The following is a 19,679-nucleotide window of genomic DNA, read 5'->3' as shown; positions in this document are numbered from 1 at the left end:
TTCAGCAAACTGAATACAACATACCTTGGTATAATCTTTTTCATATTTTGCTTGGCATTCATTAAGCTTCTTGGATTTGCATGCCTACAGTATTCATTAAATTTGGAAATTTTTCACCTATTATTTCTTCAAATATTTTCTCTCTTCCCACCCTCCAACCAGCAAATCACTTTAGGGACTCAAATTATATATATTTATAATGTATGTATGTATGTATATATATACACGTACATACACTATATATACATACATGGACATATACACGTATATATGTATATAATGTATATATATGTATATAGTATATATATACATATATGTGTGCACGTGTGTATATATACACATATATGTATTTATATTTATATATATTCAAGTCTTTGATATTTTCACACAGGTCATGGAGGTTCTATTTTATTTTCAGATTTTTCTCTCTTTGAACTTTGGTTTGGAGAGTATCTATTGCTATGTCTTCAGGTTCATTAATCTTTGCTCTTAGTTTGCTCTTAAGCCTACCTAGTGTATTTCCTATCTCATATATTGTGTTTTTCTCAAGAAGTTCTATTTGATTTTTTTTAACCTTCCCTTTCCTCACTTGATTTGTTAAGCTCCACTGGTGACAGATATAAAAATAATACCACATCATGGAAAGATGCTTTCTAAAATCCACTGAATTCTAATAGTAGTCGTGTAGTGGAAACTGAAGAGCCATCTTAACGTCCAAAGGGAGCCTGACCTCTGTATCAGTAGTGATACAGTTGGCAATATAAATAATATTTTTAAAAACTCAGAGGATGAGTAGGCATAATGAATAGAAGACAGGCTTTTGAGTCAGGCAGATCTGAATTTGTACCCTAATTCTGCCACTTATGTAACTTTGGTCAAATTCCTTAATAGTTTTTTCATGTGGACAGTAGAAGTAATAACTTCTTAATATAGCTGTTAAGAAAATTAAGTGCTATGATATAAATAGAACTCAGTACCAGGCACATAGTAGGAATTCAATAAAGCTTCATTCTATTATTTTATTATTTATAAACTGATGCAAATAATTTCCATTTCATCTGTAGAAAGAATTTTTATTCTATTTGTTTTTTAGCTAAACTGTATGTCTAGATTTTGAGCCCATATAGAATAGAACCCAAATTACTCTATTTTGTGCTTTCAGGCAAAATTTCAACTTTTAAAAATGAAAATCATCTTTCCCTCATAGAATAGTTAGTCCCTTGTTACTTTGCATGGGTTGCTTGGGAAACCCACTCTCAATAAACAGGCACCCCATTTGCTGGTGTCAATAAAGCCTAGCAAACGTATCTACCAAGAGTGCTGGTTAAAAACTACAATTATGGCAGGACATATTTCTTAAACCAGGATTGTTTCTGTTTACAATGTTTTAATTGTTCAAATGGGACCTGTACCACGCCAGATGTGTCTTCAGTTGGGTATTCAATGAGCTGGATCCCTCTATAATCAGGATGGCTATATATACCAGTTTGCCTGGAACTATTCCAGTTTATGCCTGTTGTCCCAGAATAATTAATAGGGCCCTCTTTCAGTCCCAAAAGTGTTTGGATAATCACTTACACGGTCACTATTCTACAATTATTTTTTACCAACTATATTCTGCAACTCATTTGGTAGATGCCATAAGTATTACTGTGCTGTTGTTACTCTTAAAGCTGAGTAAGGGTTAAGACCTATATTAACATCTGAAATGTGAGAAATACCACCTGGTGAAGGAAATTACTTTCATGCCAAACTCATTATAAATTTAGAGAAAACAGATTGCAACTTAATTAGAAAATGAAAGAGGAGAAACAGATCTCAACAGTATTGCCAAACAATGTTTACAGGATGAGGATATACAAATGGGATTGTTAGATCAGAAAGTTAATATTTGCAAAACTTTCTGTCCACTAGCAATCCTTGGATTCTAATGTAGCTACTGTATGGTAATTCTCAAGGGTTGAAGGTGAAGGTGGGTGAGTGGTAGTTGGTGAGTGGTAAAAGAATCAATATCTAACCAGAGAATAGGTATATATCATTAGAAAAAGCATATGCAATATAGTTTTACATATATATTCTGGATACTAATCCTTCACTGGTTGTATGCATTGAAAATATTTTCTCCCACTTTGGGAGATGATTTTCACTTTCTTTATAATCTCTTCTGATGACTATAAATTCTTAATTTTAATAGAATCCAATTTTAAAAGTTTTATGACTATGAATTTTTTTAATTAAGAAATCCCTCACTACATTAGGGTCATAAAGACATTCTCTTACATGTTTTTCATATTTTTTTCCTTTCACAGTTAAATATTTAATCCAACCGAAATTGTTTTTTCTATACATTGAGCATAGGACACTCAATGAGTAATACTTCAATAATTTCATTTTTTCTCAATATGGTTATACAGTTGCTTCAACAGCATTTATGGAAAGTACATTCTTTACCGTTATGCAATATGATCTGTCATATTTGGACATTTCTGTTTCTGGACACATTATTATGTTACATTTGACCTATCAGTATAATCCTTCATTAATTCCATAGTGCCTTAAAGCTTTACAATTACACTTGACCTTTGAGTAGAGCAAGTTCTTCAAGAGTGATTGTTTTGGGGTCTTTACTCTTCCATGTAAATTTTAGAATCAGATTGTCAAGGTTCACAAAGAGCCTGATTGGAATTTTTTATTGGAACAGCATTAAAATCTATAATCTTTATAATTTTGAGTTTTCTTGTTCAAAAACATGTTCTCTTTCTCCACTAATTTAAGTTTTATGAATTTCTACATAAAAAACTTACATATCATTTGTGAGATTTTTTCTCCCTAGGTACTTTTTATTTTTATTGCTATTGTGTTAGTTTTGTTAAAATTTCATTTTCTAACTTCCAATTGTTTATGCATAGACATAAAATTCACTTTTGCATATTAGTATGGTACCAAGCAAACTTATTAACTCTTAACAATCAAAATAGTGTACGTGTAATTTATCTGTAATTTGGGTGGGGATCTTTTTATACAGACAATCATAATATCTGCAAATAATGACAATTTTATACCTTCTTTTCCAATCCACATACCTTTTATATCTTTTTTTCTTTTTTTACTGCTGATAGGTACCTCCTGTAAGAAATTGAAAAGTGGTTTCTCTTGAGAATAATGTTAGACTAGGAGGTCCCAACCTTTATCTCCCCAATAGAAACAGTATTTTAATAACTACTCATGCATGAAAATAGCTCTGAGAGTGTTTTTAAGAAGCTGCAGCAACCCAGTGGAGCACAACTGAGGATGGCTTCATAGAAAGTCATAGGAAGCATTTTACCTGCATAGCCTGGTGCCAAAGAGAGACCACAATTTCCCCTCATGGGAGCAAAGGAGATCGGGAGAATCCCAGCAGCCCCTGCCACCACCTTTGCCATGCAGGAATCCTGTATGCTTTCCATGGCTTGATAGCTCATTTCTTTTAACACCGGAAAGATGTCTTTTGCCTAGATGTACCACAGTAGGTTTATCCATTAACCTCCTGAAGGACATACTGGTTGCCTCCATGTTTTGGCAATTATAAAGTTGCTATAAACGTTCATATGCAGGCTTTTATGTGGACATAAGTTTTTAATTCATTTGGGTAAATACCAGGGAACACAGTTGCTGAATTGTATGGTAAGAGTATGCTTAGCTTTGTAAGAAACTACCGAATTATCCTCCAAAACACCTGTACCATTTTGCATTCCCACTAGCAATAAATGCTGTTCCTGTGGCTCTACTCTTCATTCAGCATTTGGTGTCGTCAGTGTTATGGATTTGGGTCATTCTAATAGGAACGTCGTGGTCTCTCGTTTTAATTTGCAATTCCCTGATGACATATGTTGCTGAGCATATTTTTATATGCTTATTTGCCATTTATGTATCTTCTTTGGTCAAGTATCTGTTCAGGGTTTTTTTTAATTTTTACTTTTCAATTAGAGTTGACATTCAGTATTATGTTATATCTGTTCAGGTTTTTTGGACATCTCCAAAATCAGGTTTTTTTTTTTCTTATTGTTGAGTTTTAAGAGTTCTTTGTTTTGGCTAACAGTTCTTTATCTATAAAGACAAGCCTATGGCACGTCTCCTCATTCTCTTGATGGCGTCTTTCACAGAGCAGAAGTTTTTAATTTTAATAAAGAACAGCTTATCAATTATTTCTTTCATCGATCATAACTCTGGTTTTGTATCTAAAAAGCCATCACCGTACAAAGGTACCTAGATTTTCTCTTATGTTTTTCTTCTAGGATTTTTATAGTTTTGTGTTTTACATTTAGATCTATGAACTTTTTTGAGTTAATCTTTGTGAGGTTTAAGGCCTGTGTCTAGATTTTTTTTTTGTTTTGCATGTGCATGTCCAGTGGATCCAGCACCACAGACTGTAAAACTAAAGATAAGAGAGAGATAAGATGAGCCAATGCCGCTCAGGGATCAATTATATACATTCGAATTCTGGAAAGGGCTCAAATGAAGAACTAAGGCAACCAGGCGGCAGAGGAGGTGATGAAATTGGAGGCCAGCCTAGGAAAAAGCACATCATTGTTACTGGGATAGAAAGGAGGACCAGATCCAGATGGCCTCGGTTTTAGAAGTAGAGAATGTAAAATGCGTTGTGTGTGCATGCGTGACATGTTTTATGATTTGTTATTGATACTTTGGGTAAAGTTAAAAATAAATTGCAATTCTCATCTTCTATCCATCCCATGTGTGATTAAAATCTGGGAAATGTTTAATGTTTTCTTTTGAAATTACTTGTTAATTGCTTTTTTTTCATTTTTGTGAGCTGCTGAGTGTGAACAATAAGGATTACACATCATCCTTTTCCTCAAGGAATGAATAACTACTTAATTTTATCCCAAAAGACTTATTAAAAGCTTCAGTTTTCTTACTTATAACTAGTGACCTAAAGAGATTTCTTAATTTTCATCCTCAAATAAGACTATAGCTCACCTAAATGTAGAAAGATGAAAGGATCTGATGAATATTACAGACTTCAATCTCACTAAATGATCGTGAGTGGAGTCTGGGCTTAATTAGTGCTCTGTCCTAAGTGAGAAGATAGAGCTTCTAGGGTTATCTTTTTAATCTATTTTTTTAATTATTAAAATGATTCAGTTCCAACTGTTCTCCATACTCAGATGATCTTACTGTTCTTAAGGGATGCCTAGCACATAGAAATGAGAGTTGACAGGTGACACCATGAGCTTCCTCTCTGAAACTGGTACCAGATGGAATATTGATTACTGTGGCCAGTTAAACAGAATTTAGTTAAATTAGTAGCACTATAAACCTCTTCACTCTCACCAACCTGATGATCCTGGAGCCCATGAAAGGGCTGTGGCCCTCTTAAATTCAATAGCCTGCTTTGTGCTTGTTTGTCTAAAATAGATCCTTCAGCCAGCTGGGGTGGAGGACTGACGCGATTCCTTTGAGAACTCATCTTGGAGTGACTGCTAAGAGGTGAGGGTCAGTGTAACTGTCCCTGAATCTATAAGGTGAAGCATCTCTTCAGAACCGAGGATGTGCACTGCTCTTCTGCTAGTCCATGAAGGCTTACTGATAATGCTAAGAGAAAAATTAATTATCGAAAGTGAAGGGAAATTGTACTTAGAACTGAGCCCAAAGCTAGGCCACTGCTCACACTGCTGGCATACTTAAAGAGACCTAGAATGCAAGTAAAAGAATTTTTTATACTTTTTTTGCAATATCTGCCCTCCCCATTCCCCATACACTTTCTCTTGTCTTATACATTTTTTGGAGTTATTTTCTATGGAGAAATTTCAAAAACAAATGAACTCCTTAAAGCAGAGTTTCTATTCTGTCTCTCTCATGATGTAACGAAGGTGGATTTACTGTGACATTAATGAGGCTTAAACTTTGGGGTGCCTTTCTTACGTAGGTACAGGTCATATGTTTTTGAAAAATTTGAAAAATACATTTTAATCGTGATTGGTAAAGACTGCTGTCTCCTCCATTTGTCCTCCCCTTGTATGAGGCATTGGAGCAGCTGAGGACTTGGGGATCTGGCTAAGGGGAAGTTGAGCTACGGAGACATTTAATTTGGGTGAATGAGATATATTTATTGGTCTACAGTCGACTTTTGAGTATGGTTAAGTTATCGTGAGCTGTTCTGTGGGAGGAATGGATTCCAGGAATTCTGTTACTGTCCATCGCTCCTCGGGCAGTGTCCTGAGAGGAAGGTGCAGAGCCAAAGGCAGTAGCACAAGATGAGCATGTTCCGTGGTGGCGCCAGAGGTGTGAGTGTGGTGGAGAAAAAAATAAATAGTTTGAACGTCAGACATCTAAAGTATTGGCAGAAGATTCCATTTTCATGGGTGTCAAGTCAAAGCAGAAGTTCTTGTCTATCAGAAATATTTGATAATTCAGAACATACAATTACAAACCCAAAACAGAATAGCATTCATTGTCATATAACTCCTGTATAAAATCAATAAAAATTACTCTGATGTCAATAAGAAAATTTGTAACAGGAACATTTTCAAATCATGCCAAGCTTAATTCATTAAGATGAGATGATAAATTTCAAATAGAAGTAACAGATCTGATCTTGGATTAGTTAATAATCTAGCTAATAAAGAGCAAATCATATAATACATTGGAAAAATATTAAAATATCTTGCTGCTTTGACATAAAATACCAGTAGTGATGATGATTTCAATGAGGACACAAACTGGCTAATGAGAGTTTGTTAATTCAATGGCTATTTAAAATTTATCACTGAATAATAAAACTTGAAATTCCCTGAAATCTTACAGTGCAGGCATGAAAAGGCATAATAAAAGTTTTTCTAAATATGATAACAATCCTTAAAACTTATACATTACTAAGTTATAAAGCAGAAAGAAACCGTGAAAACTATCAGTAATTTTTTAAAAATGTGATCAACAGTGCCAGAGAAAAATTGAATTATCTTTCAATTCATTCTATAGAAAATAAAATTAAAATTGTTGATAACTGAAGAGATTAATAGAGAATATGCAGTCAAACAATGTAGGTAAAGTATTAAAATGCTGTACCAAGCAGTTATTTTGAAGGATTTTGTAATATTTGTGGCAACTGTCAGCTTTTTACGAATGTGTAATTTATGATTTTCTGATTCTAAATATATATATGCTTTGTACTGTGTCGCATTACATTTTTAATTCTTAGAAGTACACCAAAATTGTATACGCTTCAGATACTCACAAAACCTGAATTCTGTGTTCAAATGAATGTCACCTAAGCACTCACGGCAAGTCAAGAATTATTACACTTATAAGAATCATACCTCTCTTTAAATCCAGACTTAAGTAAACATAGTTAGAGAGTCAGTAACATCTGCCTCTTCTTGGCACAATCTGCAAAAGTAAATTAGGAAGGTAAAATCACAGCCAATATTCTAAGTCATTAATTTCTCCATGTCTTTATGATTCTTTAACTTCTATCTGGAGGTCAGTTGATCTATTGATACAACAAATATCTACTAAAGAGTGGAAAGAATCCAAAAAAGTTATGTCCAAGGAGTTTGCCAATCTATCCGACCACAAAAGGAAAATCCTTCTGAAATGCAGTAGGTGAGAGATAGGAGCATTGAGAGACATTGAGTTCAAAACTTTTCAAGAGAGAAGGATGATAGCCGGCAACAGCAATAAGGAAAATCCTGAAAGGTGTATTGATTTATTTATTTTCCTACCCATTACAGAAAAGATTTAAGGGGCTTACAAGGACCTGTCAATACAACAAGAGAAAATACATTAAAAGTTGGAGCAAAATAATGACAAAAAAAAAGAGGGAGAGAGAATAAGGAGTCAGAAAATAGGTCTAAAAGCCGTGATCCATGTCTCCCCCAGTTGTTCCAAGAGGGCCTCAAACTCAGCTCCTGGTGTCCAGATGAAGAGAAAATTTATTCACAATGAGCCTTGAAGGAAGGGTTGGGTTGAATAGAACTAAAATGAAATAATGGAAAATCTGAGAATTAGGGGGTTTGCAAGTTTTTCCCCACTTCGACCAGGTTAGAGACCCTCTCTCTGGCCCAGAGATCACACACTGGGGGATGCTGATCACCCCATCAGGCACCTTACTCTGATTAGGCCTTGGCAGCTATGCTGCACTGTAAGTTATATCTTTTAAAGTCCACGCCAACAAAACCCTTAACACCTGTGATGTCCACATGGCTGCCATAGTTTAGGGGCTAAGAGAGAAAAATAACGCAGCTATTTCAACACTGCACCCACAGGAAAACTAAAGAGGGCAGCATCCGAGTCGATCTAGATAAAGAGCCTTGTTTTGCTCGTTCAGGACACTCTCTATCATTGCTTTTGTATTTGTCACATTTGCTTTTGTCATCAGAAAATATTAAGGACATAAAGAGAAAACTATAATTTTCAATAAAATGTTATGATCATATTACTGCTATAAATTATAATAATCACGTTATTTCGGTGATAATATTTTATACTCTGCACCTTTCAGAATCACTAGAGTACAATGTCCAAGTAGATTATTCTCTAAAACTCATGCTGTTAATACACTCAATGCTAAGCAAAAAAGAGTACATTACTATTATTTATTATTACTAACACTAATATCCTGACTTATACATACAAAGATGGGATCTGTTCTCTTATTACAAGAGCAATACATATTCATCGAAGAATACTCTGACAATACAGATCAGCAAAAGGAAGAAAATAAAAGATCCTAATGCGCAACCGAGGCTGAAAATCACCGGGGTGGACTCTGTCCCATCAGCTCACCCCTCTCCAGCTCCCTCACTATTGTGGGCGCACCCTTCACCTCTGAACGAGAGGCCATGGCTGACACCTGTTGGTACACAGTAAGGACACTGGTGCTCTGGCAGATGTGCACCGAGAACCCTGCATTAACCTAATTTTCTTAAAGGGTTTTAACACTCATCAGACTTTTTTTTTTTTTGATTCTTTAGCTAGTTGTTACCTACATTTGTATGTGATGGAAAATCACATACATTGTGACAGATTGCCAACTAGTCAGAGACAGGTATTTTGGAAAACAGTCTCTTGCCTTAGCTACTTTTAAGGCAGAGAATAATTTTTTAAGATTAATACAATTACAACAAAGCCATTCATAATACAATCTGATGTTCACTTGACCTGTGGGAATAAGCAGCCGGTCCCTTGAGAAGCTGGGAAACCAAAAAGCGTAGGAAGTCGAGGAACTGGGAACTCCATCACTGACTCGCCTCTCTTGCCTCTGTAAACACGGACTGAAGTGGGCGCAGTGCACCCGACCTGAGGCTAACCTGTGTTCATGTGGGCTGGGAACATGTCTGGCCACGTCTGGGAAGCTGGTGTGGAAGTGGGCAATGCCACTTTTCCATTTCTTGGAAAAGTCAGTCATCCTAAAGGAGAGACCACACGAGAGGCCCAAGCATCATTGGGGAGTGGATTTTGAAAGCTGTGGGATAACTATCACTTGGGCGATTGTCCCAAAGGTGACGGAGCTAAGGAAAACCGAGGAGGCATTTCAGACCTGTCTGTGAGATGTGAGAGCAGAAGAGAAGAACTCTGTGGCTATGAGACCCAGTGTACTGCCATGGAGGATATAATTAAAGCTCGCCAGAAACAGAACACAACAGCCTCAGCACAACCTCACACTGTCGCCGAGAAAAAGCAGGAGACATTCACTGAGAAAAAGCAGACCACCCAGGCTGGACACCAAAGGCAAAAACCACAAGAAAGGTGTTCATAGATTTGGCTACTTAAAATTTTAGAAACTTCTATTAAAAAAACAAACACAGAAATAGAATTAAAGACAAGTGAAAAATTGAGAACAATGTCTATATCATATACGATCAACCAAAGATTAATATCACTTCAAAACACTATTATAAATCAATGAGGAGATAATTATCACCATCACCTATCTCCCTCCAAAAGAAGAGAAGAACATGAACAGCTAATTCACTAAAGGAGAAATACAAATGCAAAATAAGTATATTTTTTAAAGGAGCAGGCACACTAGATATTAAAGAAATGTAGCTATCTTAAACTAAAGGTTTTCAGTTTTAAAATGTATTTTATTGTATTATTATTAACAATAGTCTGTACATTTGGGTACATATTTGGGCTTCTGGAATCAGCCTAGATTAAAATCCCAGTTCTGCTATATACTAACTGTGGGATACTGGATAAATCTTTTAGCCTCTCTTAACCTCAGAACTCTCATTTGTAAAATAGAGAAAACTATGCCTACATCACAGTAAAGTCATGAGGAGTGAACGAAATCATGTCTATAAAGTATATAGCATGTAGTTAAGAATCTAATAAGTGTCTGCTATTGTATTAGTACCTATTCTGGTATACTGGGTAATAGACTATCCTGCTAACCAGAAACCGGGATCATCTTACTTCTTCCAGCTTTGTGAGTTATTTCGAAATTATGTACACACACACACACACACACACACGCACGCACGCACGCACACGAAAGAGATAATGAAACAATTGTTTTAAAGACTGAAATACTAGTGCCAAAACAATTAACAAGTATTTAGGTCTTGGCTTTTTAAAAGCCACTCCAAAGGATAATTTTGCTTCAAAGTAATTCTTGACTCCATTATTTTTCTGTAAGTATAAACACTGTGTGTGCTTTTAAATCATGAGGCTAAAATCAGGGTTAAAAGACAGGTATACAACTTAAACTCAGGAATTCCTTAATCAAAAGGTAACCAAGTCATGAATAAAATTATTTCATCATTTTAGAATTTAAATTTGATAATGTTGAAAAGGTTAATTAGTAACTTATCTCCTTGTGACAGCTAGTAAAATACAAATGGTAATATATTAGATATATTTTTAAATACATGTATAATGTATGTATATAGTGTTCTGTATCAAAATGATTCAAATAAAAAATAAAATTATTTGGTCAAGTAATTGTGCTAATAGGAGTAAGATACTGATGATTTGCAGGAAAACAGGAAAACATTTTTCAACCATACTTCTTAACATAAAAACTATCAGCGTAACATGTAATTGTAGCAACAAAAGTCATCTTAACTCCCAAACCAGAGGTAGGAAGCCTTCTGAATTCACATGGGTAGTCACTCCCTCAGAATACAGTGATCGTGGAGGACATAAATAAAAGGAAAACCATGGAGGAGGGATTTGAAAAAGAAATGACTGCATTCATGCACATTTAAAGTAACCTTTACAAATCAAGCAATGCACTTCAGTTTTATGTCACAGGAAATAAAGACAAAGAATCGAAAGGCAAAGGGAAAGAATTGGGGGTGGGCAGTAAGTGAAGAGAGAGAAAGACTGATACACACGGAGAAGAGAAAAAGAAACTGAGCTAAGGGAAGGCAGTTAGAAGAACACACACAAACAGGACGCGATTCAAAAAAGACAGAAAAAGAAAGAATAGAAATGAGCACATGGACACATGCACAGCACAAAAAACATCCGTGGAAACCAAATATCCACCCCCCAACCCCCCAAAAAAAGACATAACACAGAAACACATTTTTAAAAAGTAATATACTCTCTTATGACCTTTCTTCAACTAAGCCGTTAAGGATAATCGAAGTGTTGTGTTTTTGCAACTACAGGCATATACACAGAGCCATGACATCTTTTTCTGGTCCCTATAGTCTGGGTGAAATTAACCTAAAGATTAGTTCTGGCCCAAAGTCTAGAGGTTGTTCACTCCCACATTTGGCAATTAAAAATATTACATCTTCTGCTGTATGTCCTAAAACAGAAGGCTAGAAATAATAAATAATACATCCCCTGAAGTTTTTGACATTTCACCAAAAAAACAAAAACAAAAAAAAAACCATGAGCCACTTCCCCTTTGTACTGACTGAAAGACTTTCCAAAACTGGCATAGACATACTTTTGTTTAAATAAATTGGTCTTGCAACAGTCATTTTAACTTGAAATTAGCAAAATCTTATTTCCTGCATATAAACACTTTACATTTTAATTTAATTGTAATAAAGTATGAATCCTTTTTAACCTGGATTTTTTAAAAGTGTCGCCCACTGGTGTAATGAAAAGAGGATGTGAAATTATTTTTAACGCTTTCAGACAATACTACAAAACTTACCTTCTCCACTTTTAGCCTAATAGAGTAAATCATATGAAAGTTCTGTGGTTTCTTTTATTTATAAAACAATCCCTTTTGAGTCTTACCATGGAGCAGCAAAGTTTTCCATTCCTTTCCTTTGAAGAAATAATGTAGAGAAATCACCCTCTGATTATAAAGCAAATCCAAGATATAGTTTGACAATGAGATGTTTTATTAAACTTGATACAGCTGCTATATAAGAATTCCATGGAAAAAATGGGGTATCAAATTCCTTTGGATCTAGGTCTCTGCATTATAAAGTCTGTCACAAAAAGATGTCATCTCACTGCATCCCATGGCTGCAAACAAACGGATGACCGAAAAGCAGCAATCTACTTTTCAGGCAAGACCAGTTCCTGACTTGCCCGTGGTATTACGCATCCTCCTAGCAAAATAAAAGTCCCGATCCCCATCTCTACAGAGTGTCATCCCAGACAGGTGAGCTCGATGAAGCACCTGGGTGAATGCCACATCTCTGCCTGGTATGAGGTCCACACGGGATCAGCCCTGGGAAGGCCATCTTCCCCTCAACCGGACAACTCTACTTGAACTACTCTGCGACTCCTTGGAGGGGTGGAACTTCTAGAAAAGAGAGAGAGAGAGAGAGAAAAAAGTCTGAATATTGAAAGGAATATACAAATGATCAAACTGAGCTGCATCAGAGCCAAGGGGAAAGAGGAAGAAGTTGGAAAACAAGCAGCTTTGCAAAATGCTCTCCGGCATGACGAAACTGACCAGTGTCGCTAGACCTGACGTGCCATCTGAGAAGGCCACCCGTCCTCTTACCAGGCATGGGTGTCTCTGCAATGAGGTGCTTGTGGTTGGTAAACAGTTCAGTGGATTCTTGTTCTACTGATCTCTCCTCCAGGTCTGATTCCGGGATCGGAGCACAGCCACCTGGTTGAAAAATACAAACAATATTTTAAGCAATTTGTAGGAAATCTGCCTCTTCGCATGACAACCACAGCTTTAAAAACATACCAATCATAAAGATAATAAATGATGTGACAACAGTCTTCAGGAGACCAAACAGGAGTAGGCCAGAAAGAATGATCTTAAATGTCTCTCTTTGGTGAAAATACTGGGAATGAGTTATTGCCCCCAAAGACATATTACACCGAAGATCACTTAGCAACACCAGCAATGGTGTTGTTTTTAAGCTTATCCTTTTTAAATTCAGAAAGGACAAAACCTATAGCATATGTGACATCCATATGATGGCACTTCAGCAAGAATTCCCTTTAATATCAGAGCATCAGAAACTATTTAAAAGGAAAAAAGAAAAAGCAAGCACATTGACCGCAAGGGAAATAAACCTTCCCTGAGCAAAGGGGAAGGCCACTGCTGTTATGAGATGGTGACTTGGGGGAATTTCTCTGGAATTTGATTCTATCCCTGAATCCCAACACTTTACAGCATAGACAGAAGCACCTCATAATTCAACAGCAAAGCCACAAATGGCATTGCAGAAACTTTCAATACCAAGCCAGTTCCAAGGTGACCTGAGGATGAGCTGGCACCACTGCACTTTTAAAATACTGGGAAGACATCGTCGGACATTACCCACCAATATCTTGTGTGAAAAACTCACATGAGAATTTCCAGACTACATCTGCAACTTGATTTGACTAATTTGCTATCATTTCCTAGCCATGCGCTAACATGCTGCATACTGTACATACTTTTCTCCAAAGTCGTTTTTTCTTGTTAATGAAGTGTGATTTTCTTTCTTTTTCTGAAGCTTCCCACACACTGAGTCCAAAGCCTCCATACTCGAGTTGGGCTTTATGTGTGAGGGGTTTATGATTTGTAAACTGCAGCAGACAAATGAGAGGGGGCCAGCGACATCCGGATTGAAGGCAAATACACCTTACCATTCATGCCTCCGCATCGACGCTCAACAAGAAATCGATGTTGAGGAAAATTGAAAGAAAAGCATTTCCACACGTAAGAATTAGCAGTAGCCTCAGAAGTTCCCTGAACAGGAAATGTTAGACGTATCCATCAGTGCAACGGAGCTCACCCGCTATGTCTGAAAAGGGAAAGGGCCCCATAGGGAAGAAGAGCCAGGCTTATTTTTAGCCTCTTTTCCAAGCCTTTAGATCATGGTAACAATAACTGTCATTATTAACTACTCTCTAAGTGCTAGAAACTCTGCCCATATTATCTCACTGAGTTCCTACAAACCACACCACGAAATAGATACTATTATTCTCAATTTAAAACAAGAAAACTGAGGTCTTATGAGATTTGGTTCCTACAGAGTGAGACAGAACTCACACCCAAGCCTGACAACACCTAAAGCCCATGTTATCTAACCACTTACTATATGACTCCCAGCTGCATCATTAACCAGAGATCTCGGGCGTCAGCAGGTTTATCTCACCTGGGGATCCACTGAGCTGGGCTGCCAGGGGCACTGCGCAGAGTATTGTGAAGGCCATGGGCAGTCCAGGGTACAGGGGCCTTGGAGAAGCCCAAGAACTGGCACCCTTCTTCTCCAACTCCAAAAGCACCCTCATCCAAATGATAAAGAAATACGATATGTGGGGGTGAGGGGGAGGTACGTACATGACTAATGACAGGAAGAAACAGAGAGAAGGGATGTGTTCCCTACAGAACAGAATCTGATCCCGAGCAAAAGAGTCAAAGAAAGGCCGGGCTTCTCATTCCAAACTCACAAATCGGTTTAAGTCATTTCTCCGGAGGCAGAGGAAGGGAGGGAGGGAGCAGGGCAAGGCCAGGAACTTGGCGCTCGTGTGTCTGCTTTCACATACAAGAAAACTCCAGAGTGTGGAGGAAGTGCCCCAAGCCAAGAGATGGGAAAGCGTGCAATGACAGGTGAGCGGCGTCTGCCATGTGCACGGAGAGAGGTGCGTCTCCACTGACTGATCAGCGTCTACCAGCCGACTCAATACTGGGGCAAGACAGAAGGATGAAGACTTGAAAAGCATTTCCTAGTTCTTCAATCACATGGGCACAAAACAAAAAGTCAGTTGCTGTAGACTATCAACAACTAATGTAACTTTCTCTCTTCTTGGCACAAAAATTCTTGCCTGGTCCTGAGCATAGAGAGATGACAGATCTCTCAAACCCCACCACAGGGCTGACTGGCCACTTGCCCTGGGAACCCACCCAACTTTTTGGATGCCTCCACGCAGCCAGACTGATCGACCACAGGCCCAGAGTTTCTGCCACTTGGAAGGAACGACGGGATGTGGGACTGGCGTCCTTACTGATAGGAAATGGGAAAAGAGAAGGAGCTGGGCAGAGAATTCCACCACCGCCGGCCTCTCTCCCTGGGTTGACTCTGAATTGCTGAGTGGATGCACCTGCTGGGCCTCTTCATGGCTCTTCGAGAGAAGAGGTCAAGGCCACCCTTTGTATTACTTCACGTGGTCAAGGTCAGTCTTTGTTACTTCACGTACTTCCTTTACGTGCTCCCGTTTTCCCACCTCTCTTCTCTGAGTTTGCCAAATTAACTGCCATTACTTTCATCGTTTTCATGCAAAAATCACTGGAACTGGAAGTAGGTCTAAAACACAGACCTTCGAGATGGAACTTTGAAGTTAGGGTACCTACCTATGTGTAAGAAACAGGGGCTCCGTGTCTGGGGGTAAACGGAATGGGGATAACCCCTATTGTGCAATTACTTAAGCTTCACCCCTGGCTAACTGCGATGATGTGTATGTAGAGGTCAAGGCTGGGAGATCAAGTGGCTATGGCACAGAAACATTCATAATTATACAGATTCCAGAGTAGGATGGCTGCTTCTTATGTCCAGATATCTGGCAAAAGAAAATGGCAAGTTCAGTGCAGTTAACAGGCAACAGAATGCAAATGCAGTAAGTCAGAGGCCTCCTGGGTCTTGCTAGTTTAAGGGAAATCACAGGACTGGCGGCACCAGATATCACCAAGGAGCTCGTTAGAAATACACTCTCAGGCCCCACCCACGCCTACTGAATTAGAATCTGCTAAGGACAACAAATGAGTATCTGGTGAGATTTTTGCTAGGAAAAAATATATTTGTTTGTTAAAAATTTCAGTGTTAACAGTAAAAGGAGCAAAATAAAACATAAAACTTCCAAACTAACAAAGACCTTCTGAAATCCATCCATGGAAATGGAGCGTGGGTCCCACGGGTGCTGGATGGAGTACCCTTGGTTCAGAGGCCATCCCATCAAAGAAGGGGAAGAAAAAACAGCTGCGTGAAGCATCCAAACACACGTCACCTGTGCAACAAAAGCGAGCCAAGGGGGAGAGCCAGAAACTTCCTGATCTGGGAATCACAGTATATGGACCTACTGTATGCTAGGCACTCAGCTATGAATTCTCAATGCATTAGCTCACTCCATCCTCAAACAATCCTATAAGGAAGAGTTCACTGGCTCCATTTTACAGTTATAAAGGTATTAAAGTTTTTTTTTTTTCTTCTGCGTTAGTTCCCTCATTCCCTCTTGCCCCAAAGTTTCCCTGGGCCATTTTGTGCTTCCTTGCCTCAGAAATTTGCAATGGGGCCAAATCAAAAGTATCTTGAAAATACTTTCCTTTCTAGCATTAGTTTTCTGTAGCCTGAGCTTCTGTAGCCTGAACACACACAGCACCTTCACCACACGGACGGACTCGTGTGTGTGTGTGTGTGTGTGTGTGTGTGTGTGTGTGTGTAAATGTGCACACACATGCACACAGGCATACATGCATGTATAGTTTTCCTGAAAATTCTCCTCTACTATGTTCGTTTTTCTAGTTTTTTTAAAATATGCTTTTTCTAGCCCAAGGAGAATGTAAGTTATAGAAAGCCAAGCTTCCTACTGTATAATCATGTAGCAATTTTAACTGAGTATTTAGAAACGTTTTGGCAAAATGGAAGGATGGGAGAAGGGGGAGTGAGGGGGAGGAGAGAAGATGAAGAGGAAACGAGAGAAATGATGACTCATAAACGTATTCTGCCGGTCTTTGTATATACACGTCTGTGTAAAATATTTGGGGTGACTTCCTGAAGGTGTAGGTGATAAAACAGCAAAGGATAAAAAGACGTTAACAGTCAAAAAAATGTAACGCAGGATAGGAGGTACTGCTAGGAAGACTTGTGGGTAAAACAGGAGTAACTTACACAAGGGCTACAGCAGAGATAAAACGGAAAGCACTCTGGAGGAAAAATGAGCTCTGATCCCCTGATCAGTCCTCCACCGACCTGTTCTTCCAAACTGGACTTCAGATCAAAGGGCTCAGTCCGTCCTATGCTTGGACTGAACGTTTCCTTAAGAGCACACCATAATTGGTAAAGTTGTGATTGTCGAACTTTTTTTTTCAATGAGTGGGCATGTGAGATCGTAATAAATACAACGGGCGCAGAGCTTGTCAAAGCACATCTTGGAAATAAAGCCCTTGAGAATATGTCCCTGACTGTGTTCTTGACATGGCATGGTAGACCAGGTTGATATCATATGACAGCACTGCTAGTCTCAAGGAGGAACTGGAGAGCACATGCCCATGTCTTTCTCGTCTCCACTTCCATTCTATCCTTTATGGTAATATGGAGGCATTCGCCCTTAACCTGGTACAATTTTATAGTTTTAAAACTCAGCAAAGCAGAAGAAAGCGCCTTTCTGTATAGTCTTAGGTTTCCATTTCCAAACATGTGATATTTGTTTTTCTACGTTGCTTTCAAATCCATTCTACAACTTTTCTTTCTCCCTCTGTTGTCAGATGCCATGCTGATCACATTGACAGTAGCTCATCTACTGGCACCAGAGATAATAATGGTCAACCACAGAGAGGCAGGTGAAGGTCACTGCAATATGTGTCCAATGTGACCCTGTGGCATGTTTGAGAGTTCAGTTCCGCTGCCTAATAACAAACTTTGCCCCCCCCACACACACACACACAGTGAGAACTTAAAATGTATTCAAGACTATGCACGTACCTGTGTTTGAAAATATTTCCATTTCACACCTCACAGCAGAGACCAAGTGTGGAATAAAAGGGAGTCTAATATACTTTAAGAGGTCTAGCATATGTCTCAACAAGTTTTAAAATCCCCATAAAGGCTGAATACCAAGCCCCTTGGGGTGTAAGGGCTCCAGTCAGAGTCTGGCTTTAAGAGAGCAGGGTGCTCCTGGCATAAAGATGTTTCTACAACTTGAATAATGATAGAACCCCGAGTATTCTTTAACTGGACCACCACTTCAAATTTAGGGCCACTAGGTTCAGAGGATTAAGAAATACGGGAAGATAGCCATTTTCATCGACTGATAATTATGTAAACAGAATGTACCAAGCAGAAAAAAAAAGTTCTATTTACAAAAAAGTAAGTGTAGTCCATAAATCCGACAGATTGGAATGGATCCAGGGTAAGAATTTCTCCAGATGTCAGTCTGTAAACAGGGCTTCATAAAGTGAATTCCCCAATTAATTGTTGGCAAGAGTGATCTCTATAGTATGTTAGTGCATTATGACCTCCTACCATATGTAGGTGAATTGTTGTCTGGCCCTATAGGTCGTTAATCAGTTATGATACAATAGAGCTCGTGGGAAAGAAGCAGGGGTCAGCACAACTTCTTTTGATATGGAGAGAAGGTACCTTACAATTACTGCTCAGGAGCTCAGACCTTCCTTCGGTGAAGAAAATGAGAACTATCTATTTATCTGTATTACATCTGGGTTGTTTTAAAATATATATATATGTATTTTTTTTTAGATATATATATATATTTAGCTCTTAACCTGGAGCCGTTGTACACTCATTAAGAACATAAACATGGAACTTAAAAAACAAAACAAAACACTACTCACTATTTTGTTAAAGTCTCCCATCACAATGTTTTCCCACATGTTAACAAGGCCATTAAATCCTCCAAACAGGAATACAAAAGTCCCACCCAGCCCTTGTGAGAAGGTGGGGGAGAGGAGAAAGGCAACCCTTGCTTTTGCTGGCCAGGTGACCAATGTCTAGAGCACTCTGCAGCAAGATCGAATGTCTTTCAACTAGATCTCCTCCATTCCAACACAGTGTTTTCTTGTTCAGAAAGAAGGCGTTGTGGGTTTTAATTTCCATTTTGTTTCTAAATCCTAAGGAAATCCAACATACAACTGGAAAAAGACATAATTTTAAGACATTTCCTTTTCAAACGCTTTCCTAACTCCCTCTTCAGAGACCAACTCTCTCTCAAAAGCACACACATACAAATAAAACATTATAGCTACGGTTGAGAAAGAAAGGAAGCCAACGGTTCTGCAATAATAATTTCTTTAAAAAATGAAATGGAATAGTAAGAGCCTAACCGACTTCGCCTGGACACCACATAATAGGAGAGCCAGTGGTCAGCACAGCCTCCTTCTTGCAGCGAGTGGCTATTAATTCCCCAGGGATGCTTGCAACATTTCTTCGACTTGAGGTTCTTTCCACAACCCAATTAAAAGCCATAATCTTAACCAAATTGTGTTGTTTTTAATGGTGACAGTGTCTAGGTGGTGATTATGAAACTGCGAGTTCAGCTGGGTCGCTCCGATTACAAACACGTTGAGGGAAAAGAGAAGG

At 38.2% G+C, this 19,679-nt stretch overlaps 1 protein-coding gene across 16 annotated transcripts in view; it reads right to left on the bottom strand.

The window, feature by feature from the left end:
• Positions 1-3,100: 3,100 nt before the first annotated feature.
• The window catches only part of BBS9 (Bardet-Biedl syndrome 9), a 348,483-nt gene continuing 331,904 nt past the window's right edge, over positions 3,101-19,679 (bottom strand). For 10 of the 16 annotated variants that reach the window (XM_039862697.1, XM_039862698.1, XM_039862703.1 and 7 more), the window contains 2 exons: positions 12,926-13,036; positions 12,291-12,721 (listed from right to left, as the gene is read on the bottom strand). In XM_039862697.1, coding sequence (XP_039718631.1) covers positions 12,690-12,721; positions 12,926-13,036 — 143 coding nt within the window. In that variant the 3' untranslated portion in view covers positions 12,291-12,689. Of the gene's footprint in view, positions 3,127-6,086; positions 7,387-8,949; positions 9,408-12,290; positions 12,722-12,925; positions 13,037-19,679 lie in introns of those variants that run through there. The other 6 variants (XR_005652755.1, XR_005652752.1, XR_005652753.1 and 3 more) reach the window with 6 other exon arrangements.

This window comes from Pteropus medius, unplaced genomic scaffold (assembly GCF_902729225.1).
Source record: "Pteropus medius unplaced genomic scaffold, Ma_sr-lr_union100, whole genome shotgun sequence".
In the NCBI taxonomy this organism is placed as follows: domain Eukaryota; kingdom Metazoa; phylum Chordata; class Mammalia; order Chiroptera; family Pteropodidae; genus Pteropus; species Pteropus medius.
Note: the sequence above shows the minus strand (reverse complement) of the source record. Positions and strands in the feature narration are given on the sequence as shown.